The 25,226-nt window shown below is 40.0% G+C and overlaps 1 protein-coding gene across 1 annotated transcript in view; it reads left to right on the forward strand.

Annotated features, from left to right (window-relative positions):
• LOC120547023 (exostosin-1) overlaps window positions 1–25,226 on the forward strand; it is a 334,390-nt gene that overhangs the window by 258,615 nt on the left and 50,549 nt on the right. Inside the window, exons 3-4 of the mRNA XM_039782373.1 lie at window positions 17,058–17,151; window positions 24,042–24,149. Of these exons, the coding sequence (XP_039638307.1) occupies window positions 17,058–17,151; window positions 24,042–24,149 (202 nt within the window). The remainder of the gene's footprint in view (window positions 1–17,057; window positions 17,152–24,041; window positions 24,150–25,226) is intronic.

The raw sequence follows: 25,226 nt of genomic DNA on the forward strand, positions 1-25,226 counted from the left end.
TTCATTTATTTTCCATTTCTAACTGCCAAAAGGCAAAGTGTGAAACATCATAGTATAGTTTGAAACACATCAGCATGTATTATAAAGTGTTGATAACGATTCATTACCTTAATTCATTGTGTTTTGATGCTATTTGCTGAAGACCCAGCTGTCCTCTGGTTCTGTAACATATTATTGCAGAGAGAAGAGAGAGAGAGAGAGAGAGAGAGAGAGAGAGAGAGAGAGAGAGATGATATACAAAACAACATGCTGTCTGGGCCATCTCTTATCACAGTCATAATCAGTATCCCTGAATGAAATCCCATAGTATTGTGTGTTTGTGCATTGAAGAGTGTGTCCACTTGCTACCGTTGTAGTGTTCAATAATTCAGCAGCAGAAGACGTCGTTACATCTCCGATTTCCTGCCCGATGTTGTTTAATGCCTGCCGGTATCTCTGGAAACAGGGAGGACTTGGAAGCGTTCAGCATGGCGCGAGGTGGAGGGGCTGACTTTGACTCGCCTGTTCTTCTTCTCCAGCGCTCCTCTTTTCTGGAAGGAGAAAGATAGAGAACGAGTTAGAGTCAGAGCGAGCGAGAGTTAAGTGGTGTGTATTCAGAGTTATTGATTCCTGGCTGCCTGCACTGAGGGTAACCTCACAAGTTTATTTTTTCCATCATGTGTGAGTGTGAAAAGTGTGTGTCTGCGGTCATCTCTGTGTACGGTATAGACTGGAGCCTGCCATGCTGAATAAAAGTGGAGCGCTGTGGTCAAATCGATTTGATACAGTTAGCATGATAAACTCTAGAAAGGAGAAAGAAAGAAGAAGAAGGTGTTAGTGACAGGTTGTGACTTACAGAATATCAGTCACTTTTACTGCTACATGTTAACTGCTCATCAGCTGCTACCCTTGTTCATACACTTTTTAATAAATCTATCAGTTATCAGGCAAATAAAACGCCGATAAAGATGATCTGCAAACGGCCCGTTAATCGGCCAGGGCTGATAATCGGCCAGGGCTGATAATCGGTCTATCCCTAATCAAAAGTATGTGAACACCCCTCCATATACATTCAATTTGTGCACTTTTTACTAAACTAAACACAACACAACACACAACAAAGTAATCCAAAACTAAATATTTTTTATCAAATCTAGAGCTGAGACACTTAGTCAGTTAATTGATTAGTCAATCGATCGGCAAATGTCCAAAACCTAATAATAATTGAGGTTATTTCTGAGTAAAAATATCAGAAAATAATTCTGCTTCCAGTTTCTCAAATGTGGAGATTTGCGGCCATTCTCTGTCATATTTAATAATATGTTGAATTTCTGTGGGTTTTGGGTTGTTGGTCAGAAAAAATGAAGACGTCACATTGGTCTATATTTTGTAATAATCTGTTTCTCGCAAGTAACTAAAGGCTGTCAAATAAATGTAGTGAAGTTAAAAGGATAAAATAGCAAACTATGAAAATACTCAAGTAAGGTAAAATTCCTTAAAAGTATACTTCAGTACACTACTTGAGAAAATGTACATCCAACCACTGGGAACCTTTGCACATACTGTATGACGCAGGATGTTGGATTCAAGTATTTAAGTTTTTAAAGTGTATTTTTGAGGGGCTGTTTTTAATAGTTTAGACTCCTTAGCTCCAATTAAGGGAAATCTTAATGCTACTGTACAGCATGCAATGATATGTTAGACCTGAAATGATTAATTGTTCAATATTCTAGTATTTTTTTTTTTATTTTACTAATTGTTTAAGCCATTTATAAAGCAAAAACAAAACACTGGTTCCAGCTTGTCATTTTGAGGATTTTCTGGTTTGTATCAGTGTGTAGTCAGTAAATACCAGTGAATATCTTTGGACTGACATATAAGACATATATAAAGATGTTACCCTCGTCTAGTCATGCCCTTGGTGCTGTTGATTTGTTACCTGTATTATTTTGTTTTTTGTATTTTATTACATTGCAAAGCTACCATTGAACATGAAAAGTGAATTCTCGCTATGTACTGACGTATTTAGCTTTTTAATAACAGAAAGATTACATTTTGACATTAACTCGGCTCTTTAAGAAGGCATTGTCGTTTTTTTGAAATTCTTCCACTGATTATTAGACATATTTAAACCTACAAAATGCTCAAGGTTCCCTGTTCATAGAAACCACTCACCTGACAAATTTGACAAAAATTTAAGTATTCCTGCATGTTAGAAATGTAAAAAAAATGGCATGTAAAAAAACTTGTAACGATTTGTATTTTAATAATTTCTGTCTCTGTAAATTATTTGAACTCATATTTACAATGTTGGTTCCATATATTTCATACTAACCCTAACAGCGAAAAAGAAGTGAGACAGATGTGTGAAGTGCACTTGCTGCCAAACACACACACACACACACACACACACACACACACACACACACACACACACACACAGCTCCCTCCAACCTGGCCCTCTGAAACCTGCAGGGGCACAGAGGGAGGGTGCTAATGGTGCCTCACAAGACACACACTTCTTCAGGGTATGTGTGTCTGTGTATGTGTTAGAGAAGCATACTAGAAGAGCGTAGGCATATGTGTCGGTGCTGAGCCCCACCAGACAGCCCCGGCCCGATTTAACCCCTGTTTATCACCACCTGTAGCTCAGGTATAAAATGTTGTTCTCTTTCTGTGGCTCTCAGCCCTAAACCCATCTGTCCTGATTAAAGACTTTACTCAATCAGGAATGCTACTTTATTTTTTTTTAAGGCTAAATTATTTCCTTAAACAGTTAGGCATTGTAGTTTTAAGCAAACAGTAGTAAATAATGATTTTCGGGGGACTATTTTCAACTGCATGTTTGGTGCACTACTATAAGTAGTGTTTTTTGAGATTGACTCAAAATAAATGGTTACACTTTACTTGAAGGTATCTACATAAGAGTGACATGACACTGTCATGAACGTGTCATAAACATTATCAACAAGTCATAAACGTTTATGACATAACGCTTCTTTTAGTAAATGTCATTCGGTTTTTGTCATGAAAAGTTATGGTTAGGGTTTGGGTTAGGCTTAGGGTTAGGGTTAAGGTTTATGTGTCATGACAGTGTCATGTATTCATGACAGTGCCATGTCACGCTTTTGTATATACCTTCAATTAAAGTGTTACCAAATAAATCACAGTGCCCATGTGAAAATGTCACCACACTAGAGTGGTGATCGGGCTGCATTTTTCTGTCCGAGCCCGGCCCGCGTCCAACAGAGCAGTAACCGAACCCAACCCGAGCCCGACAGGCATTAAGATATTTATGTCCGAGCCCAACCCCAACACAGTTAAAATCTCATTTTTTTCTCATACTAATGACACATGTACGTTTGTTTGTGTGGAAAGCCCGCTTTTATTAAGCAACTGTAGGAAGGCATTCGGAAATGTCAACAGATGAGCGCATCAGCGCACACGGGGAAACAAGCGCACGTTAATGAGCAGTTTAATTTAAAATGTTCAATGCCTTATCGCGTTGATGTGACCGAGCCCGACCCGAATCCGAACATCATTTCTAAATATCTGTCCGAACCTGGCCCTTGGTGGGATCCCTGGCCTCGGGTTACCTGACTTTAAAGTGATTCTAATAAGTTGGATTGATGCTTCCCTTGTTGCTGTAAATGAGTCGTAACCAAAACAACGTTGTGTTTGAGATTTCCGATAAAGAATAAGGAACTGAGCCTCTCTCCTCAGCTCCAAAGCTGTTGTTGCACTTACCCAACTTTGAACCTTTGTTTACTTCCAAACTTACAGATGACTTTCCAGTCATTATGTTTCCTCCGAGTGTGTGTGTGTGTGTGTGTGTGTGTGTGTGTGTGTGTGTGTGTGTGTGTGTGTGTGTGTGTGTGTGTGTGTGTGTGTGTGTGTGTGTGTTGTTTTTAAAAAAAAAAAAAACATCTCTTTTTTTTTTTTTTTTTTGTTTTTTTAGTATGAAATATATGGAACCAACATTATAAATATGAATTAAAATAATTTACAGAGACAGACATGATTACAATACAAATTGTAAAAAAAAATGTTACATGCCATTTTTTACATTTCTAAAGTCCAGGAATACTTAAACTTTTGTGACATTTGTCAGGTGAGCGGTTTCTATGAACGGGGAACCTGTGTGTGCGTGCGTGCGTGCGTGCGTGCGTGCGTGCATGTGTGTGTGTGTGTAAGTGCATTAATATTCTGAGTCAGACCCGTCTGCAACATTAAGCTTTAATACCAGCCCAGAGACCTGTGTTTCAACTCAGCCAGAGAAGGGAACAGTCTCAACTGTGATGTTTAGGTACACACTCACACATATACACACATTGATAAATATGGAAAATTCTCTCTCTTTTAAAGACACTCCAACACAGCAATGAACATGCAAATGATTGTCCCTCAAACTCTCTCACACACACAAACACAAACACACACACACACACTCACTCACACTCGAAGCTAGTGTTTCTGTGAAGTTTTTCCATCTGAAACGTCGACTGGAGCAGACCTCTATAATAACAGTATTTTCTCTTCAAAGGGATTTTGGTGTAACTTAAACTTTGAGGAACCTCCTCTGGGAGTCAACGGCTCCCCGACCTCTGCCTGGTCTGCCCTCCCTCAAACCTTCGACGCTGCTGTTGTTTGGATATGAAGGTTAAAAGCGATGCTGCCCGAAAGACTTATACAAGCATGTCCAGAGCGTTGGCACAGAGAGGCACAGACACAAGTTTGTCTATGGCTGTTTTCCCTGTGGGCTTGTCTGTTTGTTTGTTTGAGTCCAAAAACAGTTTGATTTGAGACCACTGGTTTGCCGTCACACTGGTGAACTGCTTTTTCTGTTTGTGGTCAGCTTCCGTAGCCCTTCCATCCACAAAAGGTGTTTTTTTCATCCACCTGTTATTCACGTTTTCAATGTGCACATAAACAAAAAAAACAACTGACAAACTGCAATGAAAACAGACTTTGCGAATAAATCATGACGTGCAGTATGTAAAGCCTGGGACTTAAACGTGCACTGAAGAGACAAAAAACAGAAGGCTTCAAATCATAGAAAGCAAGATATGATGAATTGTACAAATGGGAATAACACTTTCGGACACTCTATTATGGTGTTGCACTCCGTTGTAAAAAATGCAAAGTGATGGAGGTAGCTAATCTAGAGAGAAATGTTTCAACGCTCTCTCAGACCCACTAACTGGGTCGATGGCTGCATGAAGTGGACCTCTGATTGTCGGTTACAGAAAGATTGGAAAAATTGTCAAAATATCGAGAAAGGTGTTGGAGGACTTTCTGAATGATTGTTTCTGGCTGTTGGACGATCTGACGAGCATTTCATTCATACCTTACTGAAGCCTTTAACCCCTTTCCTCTCTGACCTTAAACCTGAATCTACATCTGTTGATCAAAAGAGCTTTCACATTTTAACATTATCATTTCTGTCAGGACATTTGGTCAACGCAAAGAGAAACAAACATACACGCTGGAAAGCATCAAATCATTAATGCTCTCTGTCTCCACTCAGCCAGAACCCCATTTCTTCTTCCCATTGTTTGCAGCGTAAGCCATTAAAGCATTTAACATTTGCCATACGGTGTCTGAATTATGTGATTTGTTGACTGCAGATTGGAGACAATGGGAGCGCTTTGAAATGCATGAGCACGCCTCTGCACTAATGTGGGCACACACATTTGTAAGACTAACTGTGGAGAAAGCAGCCGCTCATCCTCTCTCTCACACACACACACACACACACACACACACACACACACACACACACACACACACATTCCCTGCCGCGCTCTTTGATGGTGGACTAAATAGCTTGCTGTTGATGCTTTGACGATGTTTTAAACAGCTTGCAACAGACTCCAAAGAGCCAGGTGCTGATAGATTTGGCTGGGATGTTGCGGCGGCTCACACTTTTCCCCTCAGTCAGTTTTAAGCCTTGACCACAGTTCTTTTCAGGGTTTTAACAAGATACATTCTCAGCTGTTGGCTTTGAATTGTTTTTTTGTAATTCAAAGTGTGACACATTTCCCCTCGCTGTCCTGAGTTATGACCACCTTTGTCTTAATGCCTCACAAAGGAACAGTACTACGCTGGGGGACCATCTACACCACTGCACTTTGTATTTGAATTGACACTTAACTCCTTCCCTCTGTTATATACTGTATATATATATCACACAACATGATTAGTGGATCTAATTAGTGGATTAATGTTTAAAGAATCTCACAGTAGCATGGATACTTGGCATTTACCTGTGTCTTGATTGTCTTTAAATATGGTTTAGCTAGTGCGCCTGGGTAGCTCACCTGGTAGAGCGTACGCCCATATACAAAGGCTTAGTCCTCGCCACAGCGGCCGCGAGTTTGATTCCGACCTGCAGTCCTTTGCTGCAAGTAATTCCCCTCTCTCTCTCTCTCTCTCTCCCCCCTTTCATGTCTAAGCTGTCCTATCAAATAAAGGCCTAAAATGCTCCCCAAAAAAAGATCTTTAAAGAAATTCTAAAGAATATGGCTTAGCTGGACTGCATTTCTAGTTGTGTAAAACATTTTCATCTCAAGCCTCAGTCTCAGGGGCTTTGACAAGAAACAACTAAGAAAATCACAGAAACCCAGACCTCCTATGTGCTGTCTTTTGCCCCTTTTTTTTTTTTATTAACACCTACCTACAGTATGTTGTTTTAGGCCCACAGATGGTTCTTTAACTGAGAACATATTAAGAAGTATAAAAATGTGTGTGAAAAGGCTGCTTAAACGCAGCAGCATTAATGTTAATGTATACACCCTTGGAGCAAAGGACACATTTTATTTAGAACTTGTTGAACAGAGAAAGTCATGTAAGAACTAATTATTGACCAGAATGAGATGTGAAAGCAGAGGGAATATTTGACTTATTTTTGACTCAGGTGGACGAACAAATAACTCCAAATACATGCTTCCGTTGCTCCTTGTCTGTTAGATGTGAAACTTGTTTGCCAATATGTTTTCCCTGACTGCTTTATAAGCCGGCCATATGGTGATGCCTGCATATCTGTCATAGTGCTTGATGTTTTTCTGCCCTCTAGTGGCCAAGAATTGCCTAATGCAAAGTAAATAGTCGTCTTGTTTATCTGCGATTTCATGCGTTACCCTACACGCAGGCGCTCACCTGCGCGCCCGCTGGGAGAAGTGCGGCTGGTTAGGGTTAGGGTTAAGGTTAGGGTTAGGTGCCTTGAAGGCAGTGGTCGCAGCGCTGCCTGGAAGGAGCAGTTGGGGGCAAAAAACACCATCGAGCAGTCGTGTTGCAAAGTATAGGCTAAGCAATTTTTTATTGATAGTGGTACAGATATTGATTTGAAGGTATGGAAAACCTGAAAATATTAATTATTTTTTACATGAACATTTTTGAAAATAATTCCATTCACTACTGACATATTTTTGTCAGTAGAGTCTTTGACGTTTACGCCGATATATCTGCAATAAACTGATATCAGCAGATACTGTATATCCGCCCTGCTCTTTTCTTGTAAAAAACATTTTGCAATGCCACGTCAACATGACATGTGCTTTGAAGAGCTTTTGTAATCATTGTTTTCCAAAGCAATGAAAAACATTGGCCTTCATTTCATCCTTTCTCACTCACATAAGTGCACTAATTAAACTGTCAATTAGCAGAAAAATTGTCCATCCAAAATGCAGTGGAATTTTATTTTGCCGATTTCTGTGGTAAAATGAACAATATTAAAGTTACTAGTCACCAGTTGCGTATAAAGTAACACATTGCAGATAACACAGGAGATAACATTACTGATGGGAATCTACTGCAGCGCTCCTAAAGCGACACCTTAACACGCACGCACGCACGCATGCACAACCTTAACCATCACAACTAAATGCCTAACCTTAACCCTTACCCTAACCCTAACCCTAACAGTAACCTAATTTTAACCCTAATCCTAAAACCAAGTCTTAACCCTTAAACAGCCCTTTAAAGTTGTGGGGTCCAGCATTTTGGCCCCACAAAGCTGTCCAGACCCCACAAGTATACTGTATTCCCGGTTTTTGGACCCCACGAATATAGTTAAACAAGAAGGAACACACACACACACACACACAAACACACACACACACACACGTTTACACCAAACACAAACACACTAAACCCCTCAGCTCCTGGCCTGACTTAACAAATCCCAACTGCTTCACATCTTGTGCGGCCGAGGGTACCTCTCCTCCTGACTCCCATTCTAAAACAGATTCATCAAACAGCACACTCTTTTTTTTTCCCCTCTGTGTTCTGCTGGCGAGAGTGCAGCCTGTTGAAAAGAGACGTGTGTCTGCTCTGTTGCCTCAATGCATTTGACACACACTCTCACACATTTTCTTTTATATCCCAATCTTTACAAAGTTGAAACTAAAGGGGGGCATTCTTTTTAAAAACTTTGTTTCCATATATTTTACATTCTTTGCTTCATTTTCCTAATGTGAAACGTCTTAGCGATTCAAGTTTATTATTCTTTGCTGTAATCTGATGGATCCTGTTTAACATGTTTTTTGTTCATTCTACAACCCTGTAAGTGACAAACACATGACATTGACTTCTAATATGGAAGTAAGTTGTAGATCAAGGCTTGGAAATAAGATTTTGGGACATTTTTCCTTTTGTTTTCCACTTCCGACTGCCCATATATTGCAACTGTACTTAGTGAGGAAGTCACTCCCAGTGTGTTCTTCTGCTGTTGGAATTTCAGAACACAGTTGGACCAAATGTTTCCTGATGGTCGATTAGCCTAGAGAGCATGTTGCTGTACATTGAGAATGTACGGTAACAGTCATGCTCTTTAAATCATCTTTGCTCGTGGTTCTCTTTCCTTTTTCATCTGTTCTTAGTAAAACATTTCCCACTGTGATGTTCAAGATGGTCAATTTATTTCCATTGTCTTGTAAATTGCACAAGTGAGCAACATTTTAGCCCCGTTCGCTCTTTTATGAACAAACATTATTTTTCTCTTCAAGGACATCAGTGTGTGTGTGTGTGTGTGTGTGTCTATGTGTGTGTCTCTCTCCTTTATAATTAATGGGTCCACACACTTCACACACACTGAACAATTACACCTAGAGGGACTACTAGTCTGTGTGTGAGACAAAGCCTTCAGTTCCTTTTTGTTGCCTGAATGTGTGTGTGAGGTGCCTGTTTGTAGTCATTACTGCTGATGCCATTTATACTTTACTCTGTACACTGCATTTATAATGATAAATGTTGGGAGCCTGGAATACCCAGACTTTAGCAAAGTTAGATAAGTGTTCTGCTTACAGACTAATAGTAAGGCTGAGTATTGTTGTATGTACCAATGCAAAACTTCTGTAGTGATACCTAAACAATTTTTACAATACTATTTTTACTGCAAAACATTGGAACAATGTCATAGATTTTTATAACGAAATATGCCAATTCTATCAAATATTATCTGACCACAGGCTGCTGTACAAGATCTGTGCTTCTGTAATACAGCCTAAACTGAGTTTAGATCAGCAAATATGTGATCAAAGACTGAGCAAACGTCAGAATCTGACCAGGCGTTTAATTATTTAACACAAATAGGGGAAGAAAGAGTGTGTGGTTTGACCATTTTTGATTAAAAGACACATTTTCGACCTAGTCCACACCTACATTTTTTAAACTTAGCTTTTTTTAAACACATTTACACGTTTTGGCTTTTCCTCCACAAGTAAACAGCATTTAAGGTCACTAAAAAGAGACCTTTTGAATCGTAATAATTTTAAGAAACACTGTTTTAGTGTTATCTTGTACACAGGGAAAGCAACGTTTTTAGCTTGTAACGTCAGAGTGTGCGCCGTTATCTCCTTTGTGAGGCGTCACAAATGAGGCGACTTCTCTTGCAAGTGCTGATGTGACCAAAATAGTGCTGGTAACAGGCCTGCAAGCAGGACTTTTTACATGTTTAAACATAAATGTACGGTTACTCTTCCATGGTATTGTGGAACGGAGCCGTCAGAATGCGCTACAGAGATCATTGCTACATAATCCAACACTGCCATGACACAGACCCCGCCGCCAACATCACCGCTCTTAGACAAGACCGTTGGACTTCTTATTGGTGGGTAGTGTTTTTTTTTTTTTTTTCAGGCATCTGATTGGCCAACATCTTCTTCTTCTTTGCGCGACTGGGGTTGTATCCCCGCCCGTTGGCTTGGCACGCTCTTGACAGCGCTTCAATTGTGTTTTTGCGTTTTCATGTGGATGGAGATTTCTCTAAACAGTGCATGAGTGGACCAGATTGTTTTTTAAAATAAAGGATAAAAAAAAAATATGCACGTGTGGACTAGGACTTAGTCGTTCCTCAGGAAGTTTTAAAGGCACACTGTGGAGTTTTCATGTAAACAAACAAAGTTTCTGTTAATATCCAGTGTTTCTCCCAATCATAAAACATTTGCAAATTAAACATTTTTGAAACCTGCATTGTTTACATAGATTTTTTTGTTAATAGTCCTAGCCGTAGGGCCTTCAGAACTATATTGAACTTTTAGAATATTTTCTGACTCAGACAATAAACAACAGACTGACTATTGTTTGTCTGTCTGTGAGGAGAGCTCTCCAACTGTATTACTTTTGTGTGTAATATTTTGTTTTGTGCATTTAGGTTTTTCTCTTCAGATATGAAACCATATTTTTCACTAGTGTAAACCAGACCTCCGGGTCTACTCTGGAAGGCCTCATATCGATCCCTCACTCCTGAAACTATTTAGTGTCTCTGCTGAGAGAACCCTTTTACTTTATGGCAAGAAACACTATTTGTTTTGTTTTTCAGCTCAAATGATCTGAGTGATTCTCTGTGGCCCATATTGATTTTTAATTCCTTCTTACTGGGTTTCATCCAACTCGGTCTTTCTCTTGTCTGTCTCACTTTCTCTTTCATGCACACGAACAAAGGAAAATAATCTGAATCCACACATTGTTCCACACTCATACAGTAATTACATACTGCTCTTTTTTTATGGCTTTTGCCAAAAGCTACCAGATTAGTTTAAGTTACACAGATTTGTAGTCCCTATGCACACAAATGTTGTTGAGCTTCCTACTGCAATCAGATACTGATCAGAACAGTTTAAAGTAAACGTGGTCCTGATGCGACGACCACAGCTCAGTTAATTGTAAGAGAGAAGTGGAGGGGAAGTGCAGATACCAGGCTGATTATGCAACAAAATATGCAACAACACTCCTGTACATTCATATACATACTGTACACATTTATTTTGACACACAAAAGGGATCACACACTTTTCCTCACACATGCAATACTGACATATAATACTTTACATAATTAAACAAACACACACACACACACAACTTAGACACACACACACACACATACACTCACTCACATGTGCTTGAAGAAACACATACAAGGAATGCACTCAGGTGTAAGAAAAGGGAGGTGAGGCACACTCTAATTCATTCACTGCCAGCACTGAAGCAGGTGGCTGAGGTGAAGCATGATGACAGATTAATGAATTGAGAAAATGAGAGGATCAGCCAGCCAGTGAGAGGAGTGAGGGTCCAATGTCTGACTAAAGGTGCATCGCAGTTCCATTATTTATAGCTCATCTCTCTCCGGTTGAACCGGAAGTCGTACTGGCCCTCCTTCGTGAAGGCCAAACTCAAAGCTCTTATTCCTGGGAGCGGAGAGCCGCTTCACGCACGCTTCTGGGACGCGCCGTGACGCGTATGGTGGAATATCAAGCATTGACTTGAATGGCTGCGATTGCTCGTGGGGGCCGCAGCGCCTCCAGAACGCAGTGCAAACGCGCCCGGTGGAAAATAGGGGTCACCCCTCTAAAAAAACATTTCCTTGTTTCCTCTCTCCTCCCATGATTTCCTCTGTCTATCACATGTTTCGTCTGTGAGACGGATTAATACGTGAGGAAGGCAAGCAAGCGGAGGAAACTTGGATGCAATTTAAGGGAGATGCACCTCATGACTCAAACTGCATTGTGTCCTATTCATTTAATGCTTGCCTCTCCTGTCCACCCTCTTTTATCTCTTTCTGGTTGGTTTATTCATCTGATTAATTTTGATGCCTAAAGCAATCCATTCACAAAGGTTTATCTGGGCACTGTTGTCAAATGGTTAGGAGTATTTTGGTACTGTTATCTGGGTCATGGTGGCAACACACCATGCACAGCAGCCTATATTCATGTTTCTTCAGCAAGTTTCTCCAGCTCCTTTCAATATCTTGGGATTGCATCTTAGACATGCTGGGATGTCCCAGTTTCTAATGGGATCTACTCCCAGTATAACAAGCCCAGAACAGTGGCGAGGAGCTGTGCTCACATTCAACCTTTATCATTGACCTTTTCCATTCCAAACAGAGTGTGCAGAGTGGGTGGAGAGCGAAATAGTGAAGTTATATAAATAGTATACAGAGGTTTAATTGAAATGCAGATGAAAAAATTATATAAATACGAAAATTATATAACCCTAACCTTTTTAAACCCTCATCTTGTTTATCTTTTTTAAGTGGGCCACATACTTAATGTCTACAGGCTTGTATCATTCACATACTGTTAAGTACATCTTTTACATTTTTTATCAGAATACAGCATAGTAAATCTTCTTAGAAATATTGGATAGGACAGAACAACACAATGTAATTCTGCTAAATAAAATATCACATTCATTATTAATTTCAAACGTTTGCACAAGTTGTATATCCAAATACAATACACATTTTCTGTAGGCTCAGTCTCCAGTGCTGGTTCCATGGTATCACATTTGTGGCTGGTTGTCATGAAAACATTAATTGGTCATGTGACAAGGGCTGGGAAAATTGGCAGAACAGGCAGCCTAGTGACAGTACTTTGATCCAATGGAAATCACAATCGTCAGATTGGCAGCAATCTAGCCCAATGGATTGTGTGTCATATTTCCCCTTCTAGCCCCTGCCCTGGTACACTACCCTGAAGCTGGTCCCTGCACTATAAGTAATGGTGTGTAAGATATTTGTTGCCATGTCACGTCTTGTCCAGAATAGGAAGAAGGGCATGTTTTTTTCCTGGAGATGTAGAAGCCTGAACCACCTGAAAGAACCCCTGAGAGATAACACCTACACATAGGAGAGGCTCCACTGGGACAGCAGACCAGGACACAAAGGCGTGAGGAGGCTGCTGTGACAGCTGAAGCTGCAGAATCAATCAATGCACAAAACCGTGGCATCCTGGGCTAGAGAGTCTTGGAAGATGCTCAGCAGTTGGTTTATTTGAGGAGCAGTTCAGGGTCTGATGTAGAGGATTTTTATCCCGAGCTTCTGACGCACCATCCCCGACTCGAACCGTTAAAAACAGGATATGATTGCCAGGGCAGCAGACCTTATGGGTACATTTACAAATGATTGGCAGCTATCAGTAATTGCTTTTGATTGAACTGTAACTGTATATAATGTATATATAGAGCTGTTTCCTAGCAACATATTTACACATCACATTAACAATTTCCTTAAGTTTTAACATTAAAACCACATTTAGTACATCACTGGTTTATAGCTAGCTGTTACTTAGAACGTATAAAGGACTTTAAGCACAAACTTAGTGACATATTTATAAATAGTTGGTGCAATCCAGATGAGGATTATAACTGATGAGTGTGGACAACAATAAATGTACTTGTCTTCTTTGTAAAGTGCTATTTAACAAGTTTGTGTTTTTGGTATCTGGCTCCAGATGCATAATTCCTGTCAGGTCTCTGCATCGTTCATTGGCCTTGTAGTTTTCTTGTTGTTGGGTTACTTGCAGGGTCTGCTCCCTCCATACCTAGGGGCAATCCCACCGCTGCCGTGTCAGCTTCCAGCTCCGTATCACTTATGTGCCTAGCGCCCATGAGTGCTCAATATTCCAGATTCAGGGTCCAGGCTGCAGCTCAGGACAAAGCAGCTCGACTTTCTCGGTACTGTCCAATCCTGGCTGATCAAACAAGACGTGTTCCCAGGCTCTTTCATAAGAGACAAAGACGACGTCACAAAAAACAAGTCATGCAGGAATTGAATCAATGTCACAAGAATAGGATTTTTGTCATATGCAACAGAGGAGAGTGTTGTAAAGATTTAATTGTAGTAAAACTGTTGTTTGTTGTTATTCCCAAATAACCATCTTTATATGTGACAGGCGGTCTCTCTCTCTCTCTCTCTCTCTCTCTCTCTCTCTCTCTCTCTCTCTCTCTCTGCGGCGCTTAGAATGACCTTGTCTTTTGGTGACAAACTGGACACCTGACATCTTATTTTGCTCTCTTCCTCTTTCAAACACAGACACACACACACACACACACATATACCCACGCACACACGCACATGCATGCATGCACGCACGCAGGTGTCTAGTGGTGAGGTTCTGGGGACAGTTGATCCCTTGACAGATTAGACTGCAATCTGAAATCTCCTCAGGCCAGCCCTGAGATCATGTGTACACACAAACACAAACACCGACACCAACACACACACGCACACACATACACACATACACACACACACACACACACACACACACACACACACACACACACACACACACACAGTGCCACCAGAGCTTTAAAGTCACAGATTTTAGACAGGCTGAAGTGACTTGCTAGTTGAAAAACTCCCAGTTTGAGGGAAGCATGGAACAATCCAACCATTAGAGAGTTTTTATAAGGCTGCTCAGGAGTGTAGGAACTTTTTTATTTTAACTTTAGAGAAATATCTTGTGTACAGGCAATTTAAAGAAGATCAATGTTGTGTTTCCAACATTATTTCCATATAGAGCCTTTATTAGCCTTTGTAACAGTGCGTTCCATTTACCTCGGAACTCGGAAGCCGAAGCTGGGAATGACGTCACACCCGAGTTGAATGCGTTCCATTTACAAGTCAGATTTTTATTGTTTTCATCAGCTCTAGCCAGGTTAGCCATTATTAGCAATGCCAGTTTATAACAACGTATTACGTTGTTTTTGTACATACAAACAGAGCAACAACATTGTCCGCAGATAGAATATCAGTTGTACGCTGCGTGTACAACTGATTTAGTGAGATACAAATAATACCGAAGTGCTTATAACTGTATGCTACCACAGCTTTCACAGCTGTTGATGCACGGAGCAGCCAGGTTGGATTTTTTGCTCAGGGTACTCTGCGGTTGCCCGAGTTCCGAGCTCGGAAATCCGAGGTCGGAGGGCATGTTTCTGACTTTGATCTCGGGATATCCGAGTTCCGAGTACAAATGGACCGCACTATAATACTAACCCTAAAGGTTGGCCCAGCAGCGTTGTTTTTAACCTTAGTGGCTAAAATGGTTCAAACAAGTGACTGGACACCTGATTGTCCCGCTGTTTAACTGACCAGCCAACATTCAGTATGTTGTGATTTCCTTTACTCCACCAACAGTCTATGTTTTCAGTATATAACACTCGCCTCCTTTCGGCATGAAAGGTGCTTTTGAAAAGTTTGTTGCTTGATTCTTTCCTGATAACAGCAGCTGCTCATAGTGTCGATTCACAGCATTTACGACGGAAAAAGGAAAAGTTATCAAAATGTCCCTAGCATCTTCTCAAACCACTCCTGCAGCACAATCCACTTCTCTAACGATCGTGTGGGTTGAGTGTTTCCCAAACATCTCGGAATTCCTGGAGTTCTGTGACTCTTCTTTCCGATCCTATTCAAAAAAATTAGAGAGGACGGGGATACAACGTTGGAAAATGAATCCATCACCATTGAAATCCATTGTTGCTGCTGTAAATCCCAGCTGATTACAAGCTGCTGTCCTCCACGAAGGAGCAAGCTACAGGGAGCGATTGTTTGATACTCAAAATAGATTTTTGGCGGGTTCCTCGAAGCTCTGCAGTCTTGCTACCATCACCCAAAATTGGCTAACCCTTCAGTAATACCTGCCTCACCCTACCCTGAGGGGCTGCTATAGCTCACTCTAAAACAAATCAGTAAAATATTAGTATAATACTTGATCTCACTAGACGGACAAGATATGCTATGCTGTGGGATTGATAGTTTAGCGAATTCTTCACTGAAGGTACCCCTGCGTGGAGGATTCTCTCTTCACATATCTTGATCAGATGAAATGTGTTAAAGGCCATTGCTGTTTGATTATACAGTGGGGCAAAAAAGTATTTAGTCAGCCACCAATTGTGCAAGTTCTCCCAATTAAAAAGATGAGAGGCCTGTAATTTAAAAAAAATAAAATAAAAGGAGGACAGAGGAGGACAGAGGAGCCTCTTAAAGAAGAAGTTACAGGTCTGTGAGAGCCAGAAATCTTGCTTGTTTGTAGGTGACCAAATACTTATTTAACCGAGGAATTTACCAATTAATTCATTAAAAATCCTACAATGTGATTTTCTGGATATTTTTTTCTCATTTTGTCTCTCATAGTTGAAGTGTACCTATGATAAAAATTACAGGCCTCTCTCATCTTTTTAAGTGGGAGAACTTGCACAATTGGTGGCTGACTAAATACTTTTTTGCCACACTGTATAACCGCTGTGGACTACTTCTTTTTTCTCTAGCACATTTTATTATTTATCTGCTGTGTATCTTTTGATGTGCTGAAGCTGCCGCTCTGCCTTCTACAAGCACACATTTTATGAAAGAGATCAAGTCCTTGAAAGAAGTCTTTGCTAGCCATTTAGGAGTAAGCTGCTTTGGATTGTTATTTGAACCACATCTGTAAGGATTCTCAGGAAATGGCAACATGGAAACAAAGATTCGGGGTTTGACAATCATTTTTCTCTTTGCCCTTTTTTTCCTTTAGCTCTCTAGATCTTATTGCTACTTGGAAATTTTCCTGAAAATTACAAGAAGGAATTCGAGCTCTTGAGTTTCATGATTATTCTCTTTCTCTCTCTGTTGTCCTTGTTGTCTTTCTTTTTTCTTATACATACTGTTTTAATGTTCTCTCATACCCCATTAGAGGAGCGTGTACACTAGGGGAAATGTACCCCTTTCCTTTTGTACTTTTAGTGTCTTTTTCTTGCCAAGGTCTTTTTCGCTCATCGTCTAACCTGATTTATTTATTTTTTTATCTGTGTTTGTGTAGGTTCGACTACCAGGAGCTGCTCCATAACTCCAGTTTCTGCCTGGTGCCACGGGGCCGACGTCTTGGATCCTTCCGCTTCCTAGAGGCCCTGCAGGTGTGTTGTGTGTGTGTGTGTGTGTGTGTGTGTGTGTGCGTGCATGCATGCGAACAGTACATCATGTGTGTTGTGCTGTGCTGCAGTGGATTATGTTTTAAGCATATGGCAATGGTGATTTAATTTATATAGCACCTTTCATTACACAGAAACCCAAAGTGCTTTACATTAAAAATAGCATAAACATTAGAACAAAGTATAAAACAGACATAACAACACAGTAGAAGCATCAACACAACAAGACAATTTATAAAAGCAAAGAAAATACAGTGCCTTTCCTTTCAGAAGTCATCTATACTTAATGATAGACTGCATACTAATGATGTCACATATGGTATGTTTTTAAGTGGGCACTATGTTGTTTTTTCACTTTATCTGATGAATAAGAAGTTGCTATTTGGAGCCAGGCAGTCATCAGTCCAAATTTTCCAAATGCAACACCAACTGCCTAAGAATTTTTTTTAATATCCAGCAAAAAATGCATGCAATATGTTTTTATTTTTAGGAGTTCGTTTAACTTATTTCTGTTATTTTTCGCTCCTAAATTGAAGGTCAAAATGTTGCTTCAGTGCAAAGTTTCTCCACACTGTCAGGATGTAATTGTTCAAACCTTTATTATTTTTTTTATATTCCAAGCCAAAAAAACAATCACATTGCTAGAGTCTAAAAAATATTAGAATCAACCTTTGAAACCCACCTTGTGAAATGTGTTTGGAGTTCAACAATATGACCTCCTCCTCAGGTGAAATACTTCAGATGAACATGACATGGTATTGCAGAAAAGTAAAGTAACAAGTTCCTTTCTCTGTTATTGTCATTACTGGTAAAGGCTTATCAGACAGCCTGTGGAGCTCCAGCTGGGCACAACAAATCAGAGAGTTCCTCGTCCTTCAGCAAGAGTTGATCTTATTACTATTGACAATCTGTCATCCCCCTGACATGGAAAATGCTTGTTTCTGCAGATCCACAGAGAAAAGAAACGTCTCCAGACCGCAGATGTGTTCATATTTCATTAGCACCTTGTCTCTATCTGTCTCTGTGTTGTTTTGACACTAAGGGCTAGATTTATCAAGCCGTTTTCGCCTGTTTCCAGGCGTTAATTGTTCGCAAAGACTGACTTAACCGATTCGGGCTATTTACAAACAGGGCGCACTTAGGTAAAATCGCAGATTGCAGATAGGCACGTTGGCTTTGTCCGGCACTTAGCACTGCCGAAGACGATTGTGATTAGTTTAAAGAAATGCCAATAAACCAGAGCACAGTTTTCTCCCATCCCGGAATGCTGTGTGGACTTGCCAGAACCTCCTCTGCAGCGCTGTGGAGGAAGGTCTGGCAATGCGAGACTACGTGGGATGTATACGAATTATAGTGCATTACTATCGTAGATAAAAGTACAACCAGTGAACGAGGACAGCCTGCTTTATTGCACTTACTTAATTTGTTTATTTATCAGGGACGACGTACATTAATAAACATCATTATGATGTAAATGTGTCAGATTTAAGAAAAAGAAGAAAAGAAACAAGACATTGGCTTAACTCACCTCTTTCTGTACTTGGCACTTTTTGGCACCATAATTATTATTTTTAATTAAAAGTAACGGGCAAGTACAGGCTGAACTTTGTGTTGACATTAAAGGTTGAAAAAAAATTTAAGTAAAGATGCACAAAGCAATAGAAAAATTGATTGGCAGTACTTGCAATTAAACGTTTTTATTTTAAATGCATGGCAATTATTTTAATGGCCTTTTCAGCAAATCAGACCCGAAAAAAAAGAAAGAAGAGGAAAAGAAGTGTGCAAAGTTAAAAGTAATCATTAACATTCAAAGGACAGAAAAACAAAGAGACATGTACGAGGATGACGGTGAGAAACAGACAAGAAAAGGAAAAAGTCATCTCACAAAGCCAGACTAATCAAAGCAGCGAGAATCTGCGTCGACAGGTCACTGATCATGCACTCGGCATTTTGCGAATCTCCTTTAATCTCTCAGCTTCACTTGATGGAGAATCCAGTCGAACTTGAACTTTAAATGAAAATACCAGACATATTGAATTTTTTCCCTCCCACTTTTCTCTGACACTGCTCCGCTACTTGAGACAACACAGACAAATCCCTCCATACAGTATGGCATTAAAGTGAAGCCATAAACCTTTTATAAAGATTAATTTTGGGGCATTTTAGGCCTCTATTTATATACGACAGCTGAAGACATGAAAGGGGAGAGAGAGAGAGAGAGGGGGGGATGACATGCAGCAAAGGGCCGCAGGGCAGAGTAGAACCTGCGGCCACTGTATCGAGGAGTAAACCTCTATATGTGGGTGCCTGCTCTACCAGGTGAGCTACCCAGGCGCCCGGCCATTAAACTTTTGACATGTAACATTCCTGGACTAAAACTGCAGACTATGTCTATGATCCGAACCCTAACCGTTCTGAATTTCTTTTATGAAAGAATTATATTATTAGTATTTATAAGCAGTATGTCAACCCTTAATGAATGGTAAGGTAATTTGAGGTGTTAATCAATGCATTTGTCAACACAGATGACTGCTCATATGGCTTGTGTGTAAACAGTTCCCTTATTGCCCATTGTATATAGTTTTATACAGTACTATCAACTCTACTGAAAATGTAAAGCATTTTTATTTAAACCTGCTTTCATAGATAAGAAACAAACTTTGGCTAGTTCCCATTTGCATTAATTTAATATCTGTTATATAATTTAAACTGAGAACATAATGAAAGTACACCACGGGATTATGAATGAGGCATAAAATGTGTGAAAGCAAAATAAATTATCCAGAAAACTGCATATTTTCCAGGTTAATAATTACACAGTTTGATAGTGCGGGAGAGTGCACAATCAACTCCTATCCATTAACCATGAATGATGCACACTTCCAGGAGCCTCATCATAAAATGACTTTCCTGCAACAAAGAGAGCTCCTGTGGGACATGAAAAGAGCTCCTGATGGATTAAGTCGCATTAATGAATCCTCTAAATATTGATGCATGCAGGGAAAATAAATAAATACACTTTATTAATCTTTTTGGCAACTTCGTTTGTTTCTGCAAAACTCTCGTATGGAACACTTTGAACGAGTCTCATTAGAGAGGAAGTGCCTAAGAGGATGAGATAAATCCCTCAGTGGAGGGAAAAATAGATCCTTCCCAGTGCTCTGCTTTAAACTTCTGGTTTGACTTCATGTGTTACTGGGATTTTTCTCCCTCGCTCTCAAGCTATAAAAACGTGTGAAAACATTTATTTTCTTCTTTGAGGCAAAACAATCTTCTGACTAGGGATGCACCGAACCCAGATTTTTGGGGTTCGGCCGAATAACGAACCCACTGGTTAAGGTTCTGCCGAATCCCACACCGAACCATAAACAACCTGAAATCAAGGAGAGGGTTAACTTTTCCTGCTACAGATTTCTCACCGTGGTCAGAAAGAACAGGGGAGACACTTTGTTTCTCTCACTATGACTCTAGAGTCGCTACTCGCTCTGAAGCTAATCGCCGTCACTCTCTCACTTCTCCCTCGCTCTATCACCCACTCCCCACACACACACACACTGGATCGACGCACACACCAGCGCACAGGTATAAACATCAGGCCACTTACGTAGGCTACGGCGAAAGCTCTGCGTGGAGCCTCCACAGAAAGGTTTAAACAACGTCTGGTTAACACCAGTTTTTAGCTGTGACTGTCCTTCCTTTGCCGTACCTGAAGTTACTACATTTTGGCTGCTGTCTGTAGATTCCTTCATGCACAACTCGTATTCTTTCTGATTTTTCATACCAAATGTTTTAACAGCGGCCATGTTGTGTGTTGTTTAGGGTCCTCGCCACCACGAGAAAAACGCCTTCTTTTGACTGAAAGTACTGCCAAACTACAACTTTTTCTGCTCACAAGTTCCATTTTCACTTCCTCACAGCCTACTGCATTGAACGGTCCACCTACGTAAACACCTTCCCGTAATCAACGGCGCCGCCATTATGTCGACTAGCGTCAAAGAGTGTAGAACAGTGTTTCTCAACGGGGGCGTTCAGAAGAGGATGGGGGGCGTTGGAGCAAATATTTTGGAAAGGGGGGCGTTGAGGTGCCGTTGGGGGGCGTTTGTTTGAAAGCTAGTTTAAACCAAAGATTCACAATAACAATACATGTTTACACTTAAACTACTAAAAAATAAGTAGTCTGCAACATTAAAAGCTGCCAGTTTACAGCACTGCGACTGGACCAGACGGGTATCTTCTCTGTGCTTCTGTCAGCTTTGTTTGGTGCAGCTCCGTGCTGCCTTCATGGAAACGGGCCGTCAGAGTATCGTCTTAAATGAGCTCTGTAGCTACTACGTGAAGCTGCGTTCAGATAAGAATAAACCAATCGCCGCGACGTCCTGTTGTATTCTTTACCCCCCCAATGTAGCACAAGTAGACTTTATATTTCACAGTAACAGTTTTTCGTCAGATGGTTTATTAAAAACACAGCATTTCCTACTGTACCTGAATGCAGCTTCATTTCACGGAGAAAGAGAGAAAGAAAAGAGACGTGCGAGAGATATCGGCTTTGTTGTTTGGCAAACAGTCAGCTGTTCCATAAACTCGCGGGCAGTTCAGGGCTTATATTTGGTGTTTTAAAACTTTCTTATGGAAGCCATAGAGGCAGTGATGTCACTGTTTACTGTACGGGACTCTCACACCTCCACAAAACACAGCGCGATGTGGGGGTGCGTTTTCTCCAAACGTTTTTTTCTGCTATTTACTCGCAAGACAGGCGATAGCAAACATAGCTAGACTCTTCTAAGCATTAAAAAACGCCTCTCACTAACTTTCAAAGGTTGTAAACTTATTTCCATTCGGCAGTAGGTGTCGTTCTTCAAGTCGTTTGTCATCACCAAAATACGTGTGTGTGTGTGTGTGTGTGATCCTTCTGCTTTTACCCTTTGATAAGTGCCAGCTTGTTCGACAATTCGATTTTAGATTTGAATGAAAAATAGATTTGAATGTTAAAGTGCTAGCTGTTTCTGATTGGCTACTGTTAGTGTTTGTAATAATAATAATAATAATAATAATAATAATAAATTTTATTTAAAGCGCATTTCATGACACCCAAGGTCACTTCACAAACAAAAAAGGTCACTTCAAATTATAGTCATCTTCTAAAGGTGCTGAGGTTCACACCATGCAGCAGGTCTTTTGATAATACCTATTTATAGTTTGAATGTTACATATCTAGTCGTTCTGATTGGCTGCTGTTATTTAATTTGAATGTCAAATGGTTGCATTTTTAAAAAAAACCTGTAAATATATATAATTTCTATTCACATGGCGTTTTTGATACCTGGGAAACTAATACATGTGTTGTTTGTCATTCAATGATTTGATTTTTTGATTATTTTTGATAACAATAGTAACAACAATAATAGGCCTATATTAGGGCGTAATCATTAATATTCAGGGCATTTAGCCTACAAAATATTTGATGGGGGGCGTTAAGGACCTGGATAATGGATAGGGGGGCGCTGGCACAAAAAAGGTTGAGAACCACTGGTGTAGAAGTAACAAGAGGCGAAACTCAATAGAACGTTGTGTTGCTTTCAGTCCAAGATGGCGGAGCTGCTGCTCGGTCATTGGGTGCGTTTGTTGCAATGGAACGTTCTATTGAGTTTCGCCTCTTGTTACGTCTCTTTGGTAGAGTTCGGTTCAGTGGGAAAAAATGCTAAGGTTCAGCAGAACACGAACTCCGTCAAAAAGCCCAAAGTTCATGTTAGGGATTACGATAAAAGTGTTATCTGAGTCCATTTGTTATGTTGTTTGATTTGTGTGTTTTGTAGTTTTGTGTTATTTAGTTTGTTTTAGTTTAATATGTTTGTTTATGATTATGTATTTTTTTGTCTGTGTCCTAGGATCTGGAATATGAATAATGAGATATATGTTTGAAATATCTTTACACTGTTTATGTAAAATAAAATAAAAAATAAAAAAAATAAAAAAGCCTGGTTCGGTGCATCTCTACTTCTGACAGAGAAACATGATAAATGATGTGTTGCAAACTAACCATAACATCTAATAATTAAAACATTTGAAAATAAATGTACACTGTATTTTTTTTTATTTTATTTGATTCAACCTTCATTTAACCAGGAAATAATAGAATCTCTTTTACAAGGGAGGATTCCCTTGTAAAAGAGATTCTATTATTTCCTTGTTGCCAGGACTGGCCAAGGCAGCAGCATCAAAGTCTCAACATACAGTAACAAACAGCAAACAACATACTTAATACAAAATACATTAAACACTAAGAATATCAGAATTCTGTAACAGGACATGTGCATTCAGTGGTCAAGAAGTCCTTTATTCTATTTTTAAAATCTTCCTTGCTAATAAAATAATCTAGATGAAGGTGACTTTGTAGCTCGCACCAAGATGACTGAGCAACAACTTTTAAAGCACTTTCACCAAACACAGTACGGGTTCGAAGAATGACGTACATCATTTGTCCGTGTGACCGAAGGCTGCAGCTACCGGTAGCTTTAGGCGTCAGTAGAGAAGAAGGCAGCTTGTGCAACACTGCCTTATAAAGAAAGATATACCAGTGCTGGATTCTACGGTTGTATAAAGAAGACAAAACCTCTTTCTCATACAACTTGCAATGATGAAATGTACACTGTAGACAAAAGATCTCCCTAAAACAAGTACACACACACAAGGTTAGGTGCATCTCAATAAATCATTATAATTTTATTCATGTGAACTCTGACAATGTTTGACTACTCCTATAGTCCATTCCTTCATCCGTTATATAAAGATCATTTGCTGTCCACTATCATTTGTTCAACTCCGGTCCCCCAAAAAGAATGATTTTCTTTCGCTCTCGCTTCTCTCTTTCCTAACAGGCTGCTTGTATCCCGGTTATTCTGAGTAACGGCTGGGAGCTTCCCTTCTCTGAAGTCATCGACTGGAGAAAAGCCGCCATCATTGGAGATGAGAGACTCCTGTTACAGGTAAAAAAAAAAAAAGATGCAGGGATGGAAGGATAAAGGGTGGATGTCTTACAGGAAGGATATACAAAGGAGTGACATTTATTATTGCATTATACAATTACAGCAGATAGGTGGATGGAGGCGGTGTTGGAATTACATTGTAGCTTTCAGGGGGTGGGAGGGTACTTTAGTGTACACATACATACATAGGCAGCATTGTGTTTATTAATAATTTAATAATTTTTTAAACCTTCCTCACACTCTATAGCATCACAAGATAAAAGGTGCCCTTTCAGCAGGGGCTAATTCAGTTTCTGGGTAGTGAAATGCCACCATATTCCCCAAATATAATTGTCATCTCTGGTTCTAAATCCCATCTGGGCAATCACAAAGATCCAGCTTGGGCGGATTCAAACACAGAAGTACAGCACATACATCCAGACTCGCTGTTAGAATCTATAGGAAGAGATGTGTGCTCCACATCTATTAAGAAATGGACATTTACTCGATAAATAGAGATTCGGGACAATAGTTTCTGAGCAAGAAAACCAGACAGAATAATGGAGAGTTTAGTATTATCAAAAGAGGAGTTGTTTTTGTGGGTTGAAAATTTTAATTTCAGCTCAGGGTGTTTAATTAACTGTAAGCATCCATCAACACATAACTGATGTGTAGACACTCAGTTCAAGAAGGGAGGGAAATCTGATTGCCGTCATGTGGCTTTTAGTAAATTGTATTTTATTCTGACATGACAGCTGTGATATTCCATCACACCTCTGCCAGGAACTATTTTTATCTGAGATGGATTATTCTACAATTCTCTCCTTCTGTTCCTTTTAATTACAGCAGCGGGCAGAACCTGTGATATTTACATTCTCTAATTACTCGCTTTATTTCTACGCGCCACCTTCATGACCTATACAGCCACCTGGACAGCACAGAGGTGTGAAAGTGTGTTTGTGTTGGAGACTGTTAGAGTCTCCCTTTAATTAATATGTCCCCTGTCAGCCCTCTCGATCAACAGAAGTACATTTTCAGGATAATTGCCTGACAACAACAACAAACTTCCAACTAGCTCAAAGATTCATGCTAAAACTG

The sequence above is a fragment of the Perca fluviatilis genome, chromosome 18 (assembly GCF_010015445.1).
Source record: "Perca fluviatilis chromosome 18, GENO_Pfluv_1.0, whole genome shotgun sequence".
NCBI lineage: Eukaryota > Metazoa > Chordata > Actinopteri > Perciformes > Percidae > Perca > Perca fluviatilis.